This window comes from Paroedura picta, chromosome 7, assembly GCF_049243985.1.
Source record: "Paroedura picta isolate Pp20150507F chromosome 7, Ppicta_v3.0, whole genome shotgun sequence".
NCBI lineage: Eukaryota > Metazoa > Chordata > Lepidosauria > Squamata > Gekkonidae > Paroedura > Paroedura picta.
Genome location: NC_135375.1, coordinates 104013297 through 104030539, shown reverse-complemented (window position 1 = coordinate 104030539; position 17243 = coordinate 104013297). Strand labels below are relative to the sequence as shown.

At 51.6% G+C, this 17243-nt stretch overlaps 1 protein-coding gene and 1 long non-coding RNA gene across 2 annotated transcripts in view; one reads left to right on the top strand and one right to left on the bottom strand.

The window, feature by feature from the left end:
• Nucleotides 1-1143: 1143 nt before the first annotated feature.
• On the top strand, nucleotides 1144-5858 carry LOC143841508 (uncharacterized). The gene is made up of 2 exons (XR_013232707.1): nucleotides 1144-1242; nucleotides 5206-5858. It is a non-coding gene; the product is annotated as an uncharacterized LOC143841508 (long non-coding RNA).
• LOC143841501 (atrial natriuretic peptide receptor 2-like) overlaps nucleotides 2794-17243 on the bottom strand; it is a 43257-nt gene continuing 28807 nt past the window's right edge. Inside the window, exons 6-12 of the mRNA XM_077345878.1 lie at nucleotides 13693-13895; nucleotides 11923-12036; nucleotides 10177-10315; nucleotides 9908-10002; nucleotides 9537-9666; nucleotides 3884-4397; nucleotides 2794-3430 (exon numbers count right to left, since the gene is read on the bottom strand). Coding sequence (XP_077201993.1) covers nucleotides 4240-4397; nucleotides 9537-9666; nucleotides 9908-10002; nucleotides 10177-10315; nucleotides 11923-12036; nucleotides 13693-13895 — 839 coding nt within the window. The 3' untranslated portion in view covers nucleotides 2794-3430; nucleotides 3884-4239. The remainder of the gene's footprint in view (nucleotides 3431-3883; nucleotides 4398-9536; nucleotides 9667-9907; nucleotides 10003-10176; nucleotides 10316-11922; nucleotides 12037-13692; nucleotides 13896-17243) is intronic.

Sequence of the window (17243 nt, the reverse complement as noted above, 5' to 3'; positions counted from 1 at the left end):
TCTCTGCAGCATTGTCCGACCCTTGCACCCACTCTTCCCCCTCCATTTCCTGCTCTGAATAATTTTTTTTTAAATGGCATGGTCCATGTTGCATTGCTCTCACAAATCTACATTGTCAAAGGTAAAACAAAATCTTCTTTAAATTGTCCACAGTCAATTTGTGATCAGGCAGATAAAACACAGCCCCGTTTCTGTCTTCTGGAGGTGGGAAATGATCTGGGAATGGAGGGGCGGGGCAGGAGATCGGGCAGCCTTCTTCGAATCATACAGGGGTCTGAGAACCTTGTTTTTAAGGCAACCATTTACACAGAATGTCTTTTGGGGCTCCAGGAATCATGTCCAGTCTTCTCACAACATTTTTGGTGGTGGGAAATGAGCTGGGAAAGCGGGGGGGGGGGGGGGGGTCAGAGTGACCATAAGTCCAAATAACTTTTTGGACTCCATGGATCATTTTCAGCATCACAGAATTCGTTCTTTTTGCTCATCTGGTTAAGGGAGTGCTTTGGTGGGTGGACAGTATGCCATTGCACCTCATTGAGGTCTCTCTCCCCATAAACCACTCCCAGACTGCAGCCAGAACATCTCCAGGAATTTCCCAAACATTGCTGAGGATTTGGAAGTACGGGGCAGGTCTCACCTGAGTGGCTGAACTGGTACAAGTCTGCGGCTGCTCTTAATCATTACAGGAGGCAAGATGGGAAGCTCTTTGTTCCTTATCCGTCATTCCACCCTTACCCTGCCCACTTTGTGAAATGCCCATTCTCTTTCCCAAACATACAACAAGAAGAAATTGGGAATTGGAGCTTTGAGTCTGTTCTCTCAGCCCAACTTGTATATGGGACCATGTGAGAAGGGCTGGGCACGGGGTCCCTGAAACCACACCCACCTACCAGGAGCCACAAAAGGGCATCAGGAGGGCCCAAAGGAGGGGCAGGGGGTCCCAAAGGCAGAGGAATGGGATCCAGGCCTGTCCCTGACCTATGAGAAGTGGGTGGCAGGCAGCAAATCCCTGTGGGCAGGTGAGAAGCAAGTGGCATCGAGCAGGGTCTGCCTCCCTTGAGCCCCTGATGGCCTCTGGGGGTCTCAGAGCCCAGGGCAGGGAGCCATGGCAACCGGATCAACCCCTTGGAAGCTGGAATCCCCCCTCCAACTGCCACCTCCAGCTGGTTTTCTGGGGAGGCCAACCAAGCAGTTCCTGCAGGGACAGCCTGTGGGGGTTTGGAGGACAGTTTGACTCCAATGGTATATTTAAGATGAACATAGTTTTATTCATAGTTTATTCATGCGAACCTTGTTCAACTCGTGTATCCATATTCCTCACAATTTATTTTATTTGTGATAATGTGACTGCAGGTAATGGTAATGGAATGGAATTTTGAGTTTAGCTCTTTGGTCTCGGGATGAGCTAATTGCCAGCCATTCCCTAACAGGAATGTTTCACACTTGTATGCTGACAGGTGGGGCCAGCAGCAAATGCAGTTAAGGCCTGTCAAGCCAGGCCAGCCTTTGATCACTGACAGTTTTGTTTCTCCCATGTTTTTGTGAACTACAGCTGAATTGAGGGGACTGATTGGCTGTTTTGGCAAGGAATTATCATATGGCTGTATTTGGACGTGTGACACAGTTTACTAATGTAACAGAATTAACTTTTGCTGTATATTCCCACTGTCACGTAGGGAGTTAGTCTGACAAAGAGAGCTTACACTCGAAAGCTCATGCCTTGAATAAATCAATCAGTGACACCCCTCAATAGTCTAGCCCAGTGGTCCCCAACCCCCGGGCCGGCGACTGGGACCCGTTCGTGGATCAGTCAGTACTGGGTCATGGCTCCTCCTCGTACTCCTCTGTAACTGCTGTCCTGGGGGCTGCCCTGCCACTCTGCTGCCAGCTCACCTTTGGTGCTCTCCGGCAGCTGGCATGGCTGGGGCTCCCTCCCTGCATGGCACTGCGCAGCTGCTGCTGGCAGCGCCCCCCAGTGGGCAATGGGAAGTCAGGGGGCCGGAAAGCAAGTGGAGCAGGGGCTCAGGCAGTGGCAACATCCCTCAGCAAAATACTACCCCCCCCGGGCCTCAGTAAAATTGTCTAGTGTTGACCGGTCCCTAGTGATAAAAAGGTTGGGGACCACTGGTCTAGCCTTAAGCCAAAGCTAAGACACAGTTAAGGCCAGACTCCATTTTAAAGAGCTTGCTCTCAGCCACATGTTCAGAACGGCAGCCTCTGCCTGTCACAGGTCCCTTCAGACTCGGATATTGCTCTCTTCCTAACCCCCACCCCATTGTATTGCTGATCCAGTGGCTTGACTAAAACCTGTTTGCCCAGGGGATACGAGGCAAAACTCTTTCTCTTGCACATGACTCATGCTTGGCCCCTCTGCAAGGGGAAATCTCTTTCCCAAACTCAGCAGCTAGACCTACTGAGACATGATGGCTCCCTTTTCTTAGACTCATTAATGCCTTTGCCTAAACCCGTAAATGGCCATCTGCAGACCTGGCCAGGGCATTGCCCAACATCCTGCTTCATGGGAAATTCCATCATGTGTTCACCTGGGCCACATCACATCCCCCTCTCCTCAAAACATACATAAAACATGGCTGTAAACAGCCAACCTGAGTGCCTTTCAACTCGGGGCCCATTGGGACCTCCCTTCATGCTGGCTCCTGTCAATGATCTCTGACTCTACTCAACAGGAATGGTAAGTATACTGAACCATCCTTTCCCACTCTGATTCTTTTCTATAGGACTGGCCCTTTCAAGGTTACTGTGAATATGGTCCAAACCACACTAAACAGAATATTATTTCATGAGTTTTATTAGGCTGCAGCAAAAAACAAAACAAAACAGATGCAGGGGGAACAAATCCAAAACCCCTGCGCAAAGAACAACAGAATTACATAGTGTTGAATATCTTCCCTTTAGAGGCCGGGAGAGTGACCTGTGCCAATGACCCGGGTTTTCCACCCCTCATTCCAATTCCCAGGACCTCCCTACAGCCATCAAGCCAGGCCTCAGGGGCTGCTGACAGGGCCCTGGACCTTCTGCCTGCAGGGAAACCTTCCAGCCTCCAAAACCAAAGAAAGAAGAGAAGGAACCGTTCAAAATCATGTCATACACGGAAAAACATAAGATATAAATCAGTATAGAAAAATCATACCGAGAGGATGTAGAAATAGAAGAATGGAAAAAACTGAGCCTTTATAATTAAGCAACTAACAACAAGGGATTTCCTGGCAAAGTGAAGGCAGGGCAACCCAAAAGACATACAAGAAGAACAAGAATAATAAAGAGAAAAACTCGATCTTAACAATTATACAGCTGACAGGAGGGAATTTGTGGTGTAGCCAGATGGTATAGGGATCAAGGCCAGCGACTGGCAGCTGCTCATCCTTCTCCAATTCCTCTGAGGGCTTCTCAGGCTGCCTGAATTTTCAGACTGCGGAAGAGAGAAACACAACAGCAAAATACAGTAAGCAGACATGGAACCCCAAAGCCAGGTGCCTTCCTCAACTCCAATTTCCCTCTAAAAAAAACAAGAAATGGAAGACTCCCAGTTCTGTTGGACTCAGCAATGCCGCCCTCCCTGCAGAGGAGTCTCAACATCCATGCCAGTGGGTGGCCTGCCTGGGCAAGTGAGCTCTGAGGGAGCTGCAGAAGGGGCTTCCAAGCTGGCACTTCTATTATCCACCACGGAGGGCAGAGGAGCCTATGCAGGGAGTGGGCAAGATGGTGGCCTAGTGAAGGAAGAGAGCCACACAACAGCAATATGTAGTAAGCAGACCCTGGCAGGGAGGGAAAGGAGCCAAGGATCCCTCTGGGGCCCCAGAAACAAGGCTGAGGCCAGGAGGCAGAGAGAGTCTTGGGCTGCTTTTGACTTCCCCCCTCTCACCTCTGGAGCCGAAGTCCATGTCCTCAGCGTGCAAGACTCCAGAGCACCACCCCCCATAGAGAGATGCCCCAAACAGTAGATGCCTCTTCTCTGCATGTAGGTCAGATGCGGCCCCTGGTCCCGGTGGGTTAGCATGTCAGGGAACAGAGGAAGAGAAAAGAAAGAGTGAGGAGATCCTGAGGGGGGGGGGGTCTCCACATTGCATCATGCAGCACACCAAAGGGAGTGGTTAATTCATATGGGCAGGACTCAGGGTGGCCATAGTGACCCTCCCTGCCCAGGGAGAGATGGAGGAAGGCCAATGCGAAAATGGGTAAAAGGAGATCCCAGAGGGGGGTGTCATTAGGGCAGGAGACTCAGTGGAGTAAAGAGCAGGACTTCCCTTGCTTTCCTTTCCTGTCCACAAGCTGGCCAGTCCACAGTCCCTGGTTTTCCACACAGAGTGGCTGTGCTGTCCTCCAGGCAGTTGGATGACCTCGTCTTTTTGTTGCAATGGAGGTGCTGAGTGAGGGGACTGGAGAGAGGGGAAAACAGAACAACAATTAGACCTTGACTACTGATCTTCTCCACCCACCCCATGGAAACACCTCCACTCCATCTATGGGGCTTGCTTTCCCTCACTTGGATTGCCCATGGGATGCAACAGCAAAACCGTATGTGAGACGGTTCTGAGTCCCACCCCTGATGGGAAACATCTCCACTGCACCCCAGAGGTTTGATTTCAGCCCCCTGGGATGTCACAGTCACATTTCCACTGGAGGGGGTCATCTGTCCTCCTCTTCTGGGACACAAAATTCCTCCGCTCAAATACTCACCAGAGTCACAACAAAGCCAGGAAACACCAGAGAGTGACCCATTTCAGCCCAGCCAAAGTCCAGTATGGCTCACCAAAGTCCTGGAGTTCTAGGAACTGGTTCCCTGGATGCAGTCAGGTGAAATTCTCCCTCCTTGGGGTCAGGTACAAAGAGATTAAGCAGGGGAATAGACCATATTCTGCATCTGCCAATCCTGCCCATCATGGGGAGTCGCTGAAGAGCTTTGCAGCCACTCTTACCTGTGTTGGTTCAGCTGCATCTTCTTCTGCCTGCCAAGCTGCCTTTGCTTTTGCACAGAGGGTGAAATGGATGCTTCTCCAGACAAATATTATGCACACGAATCTACGGCTCCCATTATTATAGGCGAAATAGTACATGCACAAGAATCCCCGTGATAACATAAACTTAAATAAATGAAAACAGTAAGCCTTATTTTTAAAAAGTGTTTATTCATAATCCCTCTCTCTATTTCCTCTCTTTTCATTTTTATGGCCGACTGCTGAGCAGTGAGCAGAGAGGACAGCTCTTTCTGGAGGAGGCAGGACTCCCATCAGGATGTGTGAAACGCTGCCAAGTGCACGGTGCTGTCGGAAGGTGTGAAAACTCACCCGGCAGGTAGTCTTAAGAGGCTCATTCACCAGAACTGCCTGGCAAGAAACAGACTTCCTGCTCCAACCAGCAAGCGGATGGGAAGGTGAACTAGAGAGCCTTTGAGCATCCCTCCTTAGGGCCGACCAGCCTGGCACTCCAGTCAGAAGACTGCATTGGGGAGGGCAAGCAGAATGCCTCTCCTCAAGCAGAGAGAACCAGCCTAGCTCCACTCACAGGTCTGGATCTGCCCACTGCATTGCTCTGAAGATGAATGTATCAGACCAGCCATGTCGACAGAATCCCTCCCTCAGAACCCCCCAACACCCAGCTCAGGTGTCTGCTGGAAGAAAGAGGCACTAGTTGAGGTGCTTCAGTTTCATTTCCTTCTCCCTTTCAAGGCACTTTGGCATCTGTGCAGAAGGGGAAACTGAGGCTCCCCAGGACGATTGCAATGGAGGGAGGCTGAAATCTCCCGTGAGGCTGAGCCAACAGGCGCATGCATGAAAATCCCCCGATGGCAACGTGGAATGAAATGAACACTGTAAACATTAAAGATATTATAAAAAACACCATATGGCCAATACGTTTATTTATTTTGTACTTGGATTTGTTGTTCGCCTTTTCTCTGTTGTATGAAGAATTTACATCAAGATGAGGTTAAATACAATTAACTTAAATTCAACAGTATTGGAGTGGTGGCAACTGCTCAGCTCCCTTCTCCCATCTGCAGATGGACCGTGACCCTTCCAAGGTCCTTCTGTGTCTGAGCAGAAGGTGAAATGGAGGCTCCTCCAGGTGACTGACATTGTTGTTGTTGTTGTTAGGTGCGAAGTCGTGTCCGACCCATCGCGACCCCATGGACAATGATCCTCCAGGCCTTCCTGTCCTCTACCATTCCTCGGAGTAAATTTTAGTTTGCACCAACTGCTTCAATGACTCCATCCAGCCACCTCATTCTCTGTCATCCCCTTCTTCTTTTGCCCTCAATCGCTCCCAGCATTAGGCTCTTCTCCAGGGAGTCCTTCCTTCTCATGAGGAGGCCTAAAGTATTTGAGTTTCATCTTCAGGATCGGGCCTTCTAAGGAGCAGTCAGGGCTGATCTCCTCTACGACTGACCGGTTTGTTCGCTTTGCAGTCCAAGGGACTCGCAAGAGTCTTCTCCAGCACCAGAGTTCAAAAGCCTAAATTCTTTGATGCTCGGCCTTCCTTATGGTCCAACTTTCAAAAACATACATTGCAACTGGGAAGACCATACCCTTGACTAGATGCACTTTTGTTGGCAGAGTGATGTCTCTGCTTTTTAGGATGCTGTCTAGATTTGCCATAGCTTTCCTCTCCAGGAGCAAGCATCTTTTAATTTCTTTGCTGCAGTCCCCATCTGCAGTGATCTTGGAGCCCAGGGAAATAAAATCTTTTACTGCCTCCATTTCTTCCCCATCTATTTTCCAGGAATTGAGAGGGCCAGATGCCATGATGTTCGTTTTCTTGATGTTGAGTTTCAAGCCAACTTTTGCACTCTCCTCCTTCAACCGCATCAAGAGGCTCTTTAGTTCCTCTTCACTTTCTGCCATTAGAGTGGTATCATCTGCATATCTGAGGTTGTTGATATTTCTCCCTGCAGTCTTAATCCCAATTTGTGACTCATCTAACCCCTATTTTCTCATTATATGCTCTGCATACAAGTTAAATAGGCAATGCGACAGTATACAGCCTTGCCGAACTCCTTTCTCAATTTTGAACCATTCAGTGATTCCATGCCCGGTTTTCACTGTTGCTTCTTGACCTGCATATAGGTTTCTCAAGATACAAATAAGATTCTCTGGTATTCCCATCTCCTCAAGAACTTGCCACAATTTGTTGTGCTCCACACAATCAAAGGCTTTAGCATAGTCAATGAAGCAGAAGTAAATGTTCTTCTGGAACTCCCTAGCTTTCTCCATGATCCAGCGTATGTTGGCAATTTGATCTCTAGTTCTCTGCGGTAGTTTGATCTCTGCGGTAGTTTGAACATTCTTTGGCATTTCCCTTCTTTGGGATTGGAATGTAAACTGACCTTTTCCAATCCTGTAGGCATTGTTGAGTTTTCCAAATTTGCTGGCATATTGAGTGTAGCACTTTTACTGCATCATCTTTTAAGATTTTGAATAGTTCTACTGGAATGCTGTCACCACCACTAGCTTTATTGTTGCTCAGACTTCCTAAGGCCCATTTGACTTCACATTCCAGGATGTCTGGCTCCATGTCAGTAACTACCCCATTGTGGTTATCAGGGATATTAAGCTGGCTCTTGTATAGTTCTGTATAATTTTGCCACCTTCTGCTTCTGTGAGGTCCCTACCATTTTGGTCCTTTATCAAACCCATCTTTGCATGAAATGTTCTCTTCATATCTCCAATTTTCTTGAAAAGATCTCTGGTCCTCCCCATTCTATTGTTTTCTTCTATTTGTTTGCACTGTTCATTCAAAAAGGCATTCTTATCTCTTCTAGCTAGTCTCTGGAATTCAGCATTCAGTTGGGTGTATCTTTCTCTTTCTCCCTTGCCTTTCACTTCCTGCTGCTTGAAAAAGCAAGCACTTATGTGGCCATCAGGCTTGAGGTGCTCAGCGGATGAAATGTAGGCTGAGCCAGTGAACCTTCCAGCATCTCTAAGCAGATCAGCAGATCAGAAGGACCCCCGCCCAGCTGGGGAGGGGGAGGGTCCAGTGGGCATGGCCTGCAGGATGCCTGTCCTGGCACAGGAGGAACTAGGCTTTTCTTGCAGTTTTGGATTTGCCTTCTTTGCATGGCTTTTTGCTAAGCAGGTTCTGGCCGGATCTTGATTCAGTTCATTCTTTGATCACCACAGGTATTTTGGGGAGTGCTATAATTTCCCGGGTTTCTTTCTTTCCTGGTCCCCTTCCCCTCTGCAGTTCTTCTGAGACCACCTTTGTCTTTTTCTGGAAGCCAATTTGGAACCCCATTCTTCCTGGGGTGCATTGTTTCCGCTACTTTTGCTTGTCCTGTTCATTCCCACCCACCTCCTGAGGTTTGGGCTGCTGTCACCGTCACTCCACTCCTGCAACTCCCCCCACACTGAACAAGATGGCCAGTTTCACTTTTCAGGTTTTTTAGAGGCACTAAAATGTCCAAACCTAAAATGGTCAATCAGTCATGTTCTCTGATTTCTCAGTGCTCGTTTTTTTAAAAGACTCTAGCCCTTTCCCTTGTGGATGTATCTTTACGAGGGAATGAAAGAACAGGAGGCTTACTTTAAAAACAGAAGAAAGCAAGGGAATTCAGAAAACCTGTATCATGATATTGATACTTTAGGGCCTTTAAAAAACATGCCACCACCAGCGACAATAGCATGAAAGGTATGTGGGAAAGAAAATGAACTGGTTCCACTGCTGTGAAAAAACAGGAGGACAAGAAACACGCAGAAGAACCAGGCCCAAACCGATTTCAAGGCCTCTGAATTGGCTGCCATGACAACCAGGAGTGAGTTGAGTGGGCAGAAATTCTGCATATTGCTCTGCAGACAAACGTGTCAGACTGGCACAAAGTGGACTGAAGGGCTGATTCAGAAACCCCCAGAAAGCAGCACAGGGGTGGGATGGAGAGACTGGCAGGCAAGCTCAGAGAGTTCCAGGCTCACTTCCTTCCCCTCTCAAGGCACTTTTGCACCTGAGCAGAAGGGGAAACTGATGATCCACCAGATGACTAAATGACAAGGAGGGAATACTACAATTAACATGAGGCTGAGTGAAATGTGTACACATGAAAAAACTCAATGATACCACAAAAGAAACTGAACAACAAACAGCAGGACTTTTAAACTAGTACAGTATTTAAAATCACTGTGTGAACAATCAGCTTGTTCTTTGCATATTTTAGGATCGATTGTTTCTTGGTGAGCAGAGATGGCAGGACTGTGTGAGAGGGGGAAACCCAGGCTCCCCACTGCATGTGTGAGAAGAAGACACATGTGTGCAGTATTGACCCCACTGTCTGAATGTGCAAAGACTTACCCAAAGTGAAGGCTCAGTGGCTCATGAACAGGCCCTATGAAGGCTCACCTCTGTGGCCACAACCAGGGAGCAGAACGCGAGGCCACCTGGCAGGTGTCAGAGCATCCCAATGTGGGGCTGCCCCACCTGGCCAACAGGAGCCACCAACAGAGGCCACAGAGTGGAGCGGAAAGGGCTGAGGAAAGCCCAGCATGGTTCAGCAGGTGAGAGCAGGTCCCTCAATCCCTCAACACACTCACCTTTGTCATAGGAGGGGTCATCCATGCTGAAGACACAGGGGGGGTTGGAAAGAGGGGGTCCCCCCTGCTTCCAGTGGATGGGCCCAAGCCAATCTATTTGCCTCACAGATCCATTGTAATGAGCCACCACCTGAGGGAAGGAGAGGCCAGATTCTGATCACAAATCCAGGCTGCACCTTCCTCCACATCTGTTGCCACCTTCTCAGAATCCCAACCAGATGTTTCACCTCCCACCCTCCCACCTCTCCCGAGACCCCCAATCCCACCCAGGGTTTTTGAGAACTTGCAAACCAATGCTGAGACCCTGTGAGGCTGTGTGGGGCTCTCCCTTGCCTACCATGAACAGCTCTCCCCACCCCACAGACACACACCTGGTACTGTCCACTTTGCAAGTCTGCCATGCTCCACAGGTAGAAATCTGCTTTTCTATTATTGTGCTCATCGATGCTCACCATCCCAGTGACACCTGAATGGGGGAGGGCAGGAAAGGCGACTCACATAATTTCCACTTGACCTCTGGAACCAATTGCCCCTCATGAATCATGGACGAGATTCCCTGCTAGGAAGGTTCTACGGGTGGGGTGAGGGGCTCCTCTCTACAGCCAGACCCCCTTTTCCCTCTTCCACCACCATCTCATACCCTGGATTTTCAGGCTCCTCATCTTCACCAGGATGAGGCTGGTATTCCGCTTGGATCCACCTTCATGAAGCGTCTCCATCAGTGCCCTGAAGTATAACAGCAGCACATCATGGAAGTAGCCGGCCATGAGGTTCTTGTGCTAGGATGAACCAGAGAGAGATTGAGAAGATTCCCCATCCCCCTCACCCAACTCCCCTGTCCTGCAGGCAGCCATTCCCTTGGTCTTGGAGATCACCATCAGAGAACCTTCTGGAAACAGCTCTGGAGGTGGATCCATAAGAAGAGCCAGGTGGCAACGAATGGAGGTGTGTCTCCACCACCTGGTAGCCTGGATCCTGAATTGGTCCAGACCAGCAGCTTCTCTCTCAGGGGCAGGGAATCCAGGTGCCCACCTTGGCCCCATCCTGCCTCAGGCAAGCTCAGGCTTTGAGAGACCCCAGAAGTGGTGTGATTCTGCACTTGGCTCCCCCCCTTCTGAGCTTCCCTAATCATGTGCAGAACACTTTTCTGCTTCAATGGGGAGGGGGTAAGATAGAGGAAGACCCTAGTTCAAATCGATCTGGATTCAGCCGGATCTAAAATTGAATAAACAGCAGCCCACCTAAGACATGGGGCTTGCGACTTATTGAGGGATGCATCCCTAGAGGCAATCTGCCCCTCTTCCACTTGTGTGCTGGAAAACACAAAAGTTACTTTGCTGCAAATCCCTCTCTTCCAGGCTGTATTGTAGCCTTTCTCAACTGTTTTACTCTTGAGAAACCCCTGAACCATTCCTGAGGCTTTGACAGATCTTGGACATTGTATGATTGTGCAGAATATGGTCGGGAAGCTTAGCTGTGTACACCTGGGGCCTCTCCCCTTCCCACCCCCTCAAGACCCATCATTGGCCTGCTTTGGGAGTCACCATGATCATATGGTCATATCACCCGATAAAAGTTTAAATGAAATATATTAAAAATTAATTATCACCCATTCAGATTGAGAAAGTCCGCTCTATTATATGGGAAGGCAATTGTAAGCCTCTTGGAGAGAAAAGCGGCATATAAGAACCAACTACTACTACTACTACTACTACTACTACTACTACTACTACTACTTCTTCTTCTTCCTCGTCCTCTTGTTCTTCTTCCTCTTCCTCCTGTGATGAGGAGCTGAGGACGTCCATAGAATCATCGAGCTGTAAGGGGTCATTCAGGACATCTAGTCCAATGACCTCCTCAATGGAGGATCAGCCTCAAGCATCCAGAATAAGTATCTGTCCAGCCCCTGCTTGAAGGCTGTCAGTGAGGGGGAGCTCACCAACTCCTGAGGCAGCCAGTTCCACTGCTGAACTATTCTGTGAATATATATTTTCCGGATAACTAGATAATATGGTTCTCCCAGCAGTTTAAACTCATTACTGGGGATCCCATCCACTGCTGTCCAGAAGAGAGAACGACCAAGAAAGTTATTTCAACAACCTGCCTGGAGTGAATCAAGGCTATGGGAGGCTCCTGACCTGGCCCCAGCAAGCCCACCCAGGTGACCGGCCTGCAGAGGGAAGCCACAGCTGCCCCCTCCCACCCCCAACCTGGGGAATCTCCTGTGGTTGTTTTGGCTTCATGGAAGGAGATTCCCCAGGCCGAGGTGAGAAGGGAGTTTTGCCCCAGAATGCTGGCTGATCTCTCTTCTCCCAAAGGCCCTTGTGCTCCCTCCCATAACAACAAAGCAGAGAGGAAGAAGGGAGGCGGGGAGGTGTGGAGTTACCCGGGAGTCATTGAGTGACACTCCAAAGTCCCTCTGGGCACGCAGGATCAGCTTGCTTTGGAAGCGCTGGTATTCGGGGGTCTGGGGCTGATGGAAAGTGATGATCAGCACCGTCTGCAAGGGGAGAAAAAGGGAAGGGGAGAATTAGGGGCTAAGAACCAGGCAGGAGACAAAGACCACCTGGGCTGGGTGTTTCAGAGAGGACACAAGGATTAGGCAGCTGCTTGATCTAGTCCAGCATCCCATCTCATGCAGCCCCCAACTGGTTCCCCTGGACACAGAGATGAAAGAGGACCCAGAGACATTCTCAGGTGTTGCCTCCTGCCACTTGTGCTTAAAGGTATGGTGCCTCTGGATGGGGGGTAGGGTCTGCTTCTCCTGGCTTATACCTATTCTCATCCTCTCATGGATGAATCTGTCTAGCTCCTGCTCCATCCACTGGCAGTGAATACATTTCATTGCTTTTTAAGTATTTCCTATGTGGCCCCAACTTCTAGAGTTATGGAAGAGGTGAGTAAAGACCTCTCCCTCCAAGTCCATCAGCCCCTGAACTACCCATCCGCCCTGCTTTCTCCTTGGCCCATGCCCCCTCTGGCCAGCTCTGGAGGTCTCAGAGGATCCAAGAGGCCAAAAGGCTGGCCTGATGAGGAGCAGAAGCTGAGGCTGCTTGAATACATTTTCTAACTGTGTGCCTCCCTCCGTCTCCCCTCATGGCTCCCTTCGATCCTGTTGCTAGGCCCAGGCCCCTCCTGAGCTCTGCCCTTGACCACGTGCATGACTTTGCCTCTGTCTCCCCACTGCTGAGTTTCTGATTCCCTTATGCTGCTTGTTTTCTGCCCTCAGAATGACCTTCCCCTCTTTGACTTGGAAACTCTTCTCACAACCCATTAATGCTAATTCCTTCCTGGATCTCCAGGAAATCTCTGCCTCACACAAACACCCACCCACAGCCTCCCTCCTCAGCCCTGCTCCATGGCCCAGTGGAGGTGTGGGGCTAAACAGAGCTGTGCCTTACATGGAGGCAGCCCACCATCCCATGCCAAGATGGAGCCTCTACTGGATCTCAAGCCTAGAAGGTTTTGATCCCAGTTATATCAGCAGCTGGACTGATGTGAGTTCTGCTCACAAGATGGTGGAAGATGCATTGCAAACCTTATGTTTGAATCATGCAGATTGTCTCAATGGTCTCAGATGGCTGGTGCTGTCACCCCAAAAAGGGGCCAATATCATGTGGGGAGGGGTCACAGCAGTATTCTCAACCCAGCCCCCCTCCCCCTCCCATGATTGCCTTTCTTTCATCGATCAAAAGTGAAGTCACAAGTGCAAATGAGGTTTGAGCTCTTGTTTCACGTAGAAATGGAGGGTGTTTGACATTCCTCCTGTACAGGACATGAAGCAGAACAGAGAAAGAATGGCAACCTGTGAAGGCCAGTCCCGCACATTCCCCACCCCCACCCTTGCCAAGCACCCAGCCAAGGAAAATTCCAGAGAGGTCAGGTCTGCAGATCCTCCTCCTTTGGAAGGTTCAGCCTAGAAGAGCCCAAAGGCAAACTTGGCCATGAGTAGAGGCCCAAAGGCTGGCTGTCATGATTCATTCACAAGGGGAAAGATCTCTGCCCATGCACAGAAGCACTGCTGGCCTCATTCTGGCTTCATATATGAAAACATGAGCCTCCCCAGATCCAACAACAGAATACACAAGAACACACCCAAGGGATTAGGGGCAGCACATCTTGCTGGGATTGCCACCCCTCCCCCCCAGAGACTTACCTGGAAGGCCTCTTGGAGGCCTCCCGAATCCCGACCCTCCTTGCTTTGCCAGGGCTTCACTGTCTCGCAGTGCCCCGGAGCATCCAGGCTTTCACCAAATAAGTCCAGGTAGATGAAGACGTAATCACCATTGGTCATATTCTGAGCTTGTGCCAGGCGCATCATCTGCTGGAACAACTCAAAAGGCGCATTGATGTAGACCACTGAGGAGAAATCACACCGGGCAGAGAAGCATGAGTCATATGCAAGCAAGGAACTTGCAAGGCTGGACTCAAGAGGCTGTCCAAGGCGCTCTGCAAGGTCAAAGTAGGGAGGTCCTTCTTTGGGCTCCTGGCTCCCTCAAAGGGACGTTAATTGGAAATTTTTATTGTTAGGTGCGAAGTCGTGCGAAAGGGGTCCAATCCTAGGGGCTTCCAAAGAGGGTGCCCCCATCCGGCCCATTATATCTTATGATGGGAACATGTTGTTTGTTGTGAAGTCGTGTCCGACCCATTGCGACCCCATGGACAATGATCCTCCAGGCCTTCCTGTCCTCTACCATTCCCCGGAGTCCATTTAAGTTTGCACTGACTGCTTCAGTGGCTCCATCCAGCCACCTTATTCTCTGTCGTCCTCTTCTTCTTTTGCCCTCGATCGCTCCCAGCATTAGGCTCTTCTCCAGGGAGTCCTTCCTTCTCATGAGGTGGCCAAGGTATTTGAGTTTCATCTTCAGGATCTGGCCTTCTAAGGAGCAGTCAGGGCTGATCTCCTCTAGGACTGATCGGTTTGTTCGCCTTGCAGTCCAAGGGACTCGCAAGAGTCTTCTCCAGCACCGGAGTTCAAAAGCCTCAATTCTTTGACGCTCGGCCTTCCTTATGGAAATACCAATCACTAATTGCACTAGCAGAGAAGCCTGGCCTGGGGAATTAAGGGCCACATCTGTGACTTCACCAGGAGCAAGGAAAAAACACTCATGAAGGCAAGAAGCAGCAGGAGACAAGCAGAAAAACCAGAACAGACAAACGCTGTGGAAAGCCTCCAGGGCACTACATACAACCCTGCAATTAAACATCGAGCACTTTAAGCCCCAGAATGTGCCCCAGGCAGGTCTGGAAGAAGAAGGGGGTACAACACAGACAACACTGGGATGAGATGAGCTGGCAGGGAACTCGGGACCAGGGATGGACATTCAGCCCTGGGATTGGCAGATCTTCTTCTGGCCTGGCCTGAATGTGTTGCTCACCACTTTCATGCGGAGATCCAGATTCAGGCACTAAAAAAAGAGGAAACCCTTCCTGTGTTCTGACTTTCTCTGCAGCAAGGCAGAGGGGGAGAAGCCGGATCTTTCACCCGGATCTATTTCTGGTCTTCTGGATTCGACTGTGCCTCCTTGGGAAGAGCCTCGGTCAGGATGAGGAGACCCTCCCCTCGGTTCGGAGGGGGAGAGACCTTCCCCCCACCCAGCCTCGCTTCTTCTGCCAACCCTCCCGCCGCTGCTGCCGCCCCGGACTCTCAGCCGACCTCCCCGGTGGCTCCTGCCGGGCGGGCAGCGGGGAGAGGCTCCGTCTGGCGGACTCACCTCGTCCCTCGGCTCGGATGGAGCGGAGAGCCTCGTCCAGCCCGTCGTCGAGATCGATGAAGTGATCGCTGCTCCGTGACCAACCGAAAGGTTCGCGCAACCCTCGGAGATAGCGCGGGAGGTCCGGGGCCTGGCGACTGTCGGCAGAGATCGCGGGGGAGGTCCAGTTGAAGTGCCCGTTCAGCTGCTCCACAAAGGCCGCGAGTTCTTCGCTCCCGCCCGGGCCGGCGGACACGGTGGTCGAGAACTCCACAGGCCGGTAGTTCTCGCCGGCCGAGAGGAGGGGCAGCCTCCAGCGCCGGGACAAGAACCTCATGACGTATCCAGCGTGGTCACAGCCGAGGCCGAGCAGCACGTCGGGGTCCCGGGAGAGCTTCAGCTTCACACTGTTCTCCAGCGCCGAAACCCACGAGCACTCGCCGTCCTCGTCTGCCGGGGCGAAGGCGATGGTGACGTTGAGGCCGGCGCGGCTCAGCTGGGGCTGCAGCGCCTCCAAGGCCAGGTCCAGGGCGGGCGCCACCCGCGGCCAGGCCCACAAGTAGCTCACGTTGCGCCCGGGCACGACCACCCCCACGGTCACCTCCGACGGGGCGGACAGGGCGGCGGAGGGCAGCAGGGCGAGCGCCTGCAGGAGGAGCAGCGGCGGCGAGGCCATGGGGGCTCTGGGCGCCAACCTCCTTCACCCGCCTGAGCCTCTCTGGGCGGCCCCCGCACCCCCTCGGAGGGGAAAAAGGCCCTCCTGCCCCGCCCTCCAGACGCCGGGCCAGGCGAGGGTGGGGTAGAGGGAAGTAGAAGGCAGAAGGATTGGCGAGGAGCCGCCAGTTCCCAGGAGTGTCTGACAGGAACAACCTAAAAGGGCAGTCATTGGATGCAGCGCTTCCTACTGCCCCTTTAAGGCACCCCCCTCCCCAGTTCACCCTCAGATCTCCCTCCTCTCCCTCTTGCAGCTGCAGTTGCAGAGTGGATCACAAGGAAACAGGTTTACTCTGGGGGAGTCCAGGGCCCAAGACGATTCCCTGCCACCCCTCCCACCCTACACTGGGCTTCTCTCTCTCTCCCATTTTATGCAGCATTTTGATGCCCCCTCTTACTCAGCTGGTGCGGAGGTTTGGGCTGGGTTTCCCCCCAATATGCCGATGACTCCCAGCTCTTCCTCCTGGTGGATGGCCGCCTGACTCTCCGCCAGAAGCATTAGCTGGCTGCCTGGAAGTGTGAGGAGATGGCTCAAGCAGAGTCCTCTGAAGCTCAGCCCTTCAAAGATGGAGGTCCTGTGGCTGGGCAGGAAAGGCCCAAGCGAGGAAGCCGCCTCCCCTCCCTGGATGGAGTACGGCTATCAGTGGCCCACTCCGACAGGAACCTGGGTGTGATTCTTGATGCCTCCCTCGCAGTGGAGGCTTCGATCATGATGGTAGCTGGCATTCTACCACCTTCACCAAGCCCACCTGCCAGCGCCCTACTTGGCCCTGGAACATCCAGCCACAGTGATCCCTGCGACTGTGACCTCTAGACTGGACTTCTGCAACTTGCTGTATGCTGACCTGCCCTTATCCTTGATCCGGAAACAGCAACTGGTCTAGAATGCAGCTGCCAGAGCCCTCACAGCCACACCTTGGAGGCCCCACATCCGGCCCATCCCCCAGCAGCTGTGCTGGCTTCCGGTTAAATTCCGGATCAGGCTGTAAGGCCACAAGCGGTCTAGTCCCAGTGTACCTGAGGGATTGCCTCTCTGCCTACACCCCTCAAAGAGCCTTACAGTCCACCACCTCCTGGCCCCAAGGAAACCCGAATGACCTCAACCAGAGCCAGAGCCTTCTCTGTCCTGGTCCCCACATGCTGGAATAAGCTTCCAGAGGAGATCAGGGCCCTGATGGAACTTACAAACTTCCACAGGGCCTGCAAAAGGGAGCTCCTCCACAAGGCATTTGGTTGAGGTTAACCTGAACACAGCTTCCCATTGCCCCCCCCCCCCCAGCCTCCCTCCGTCAACCACCAC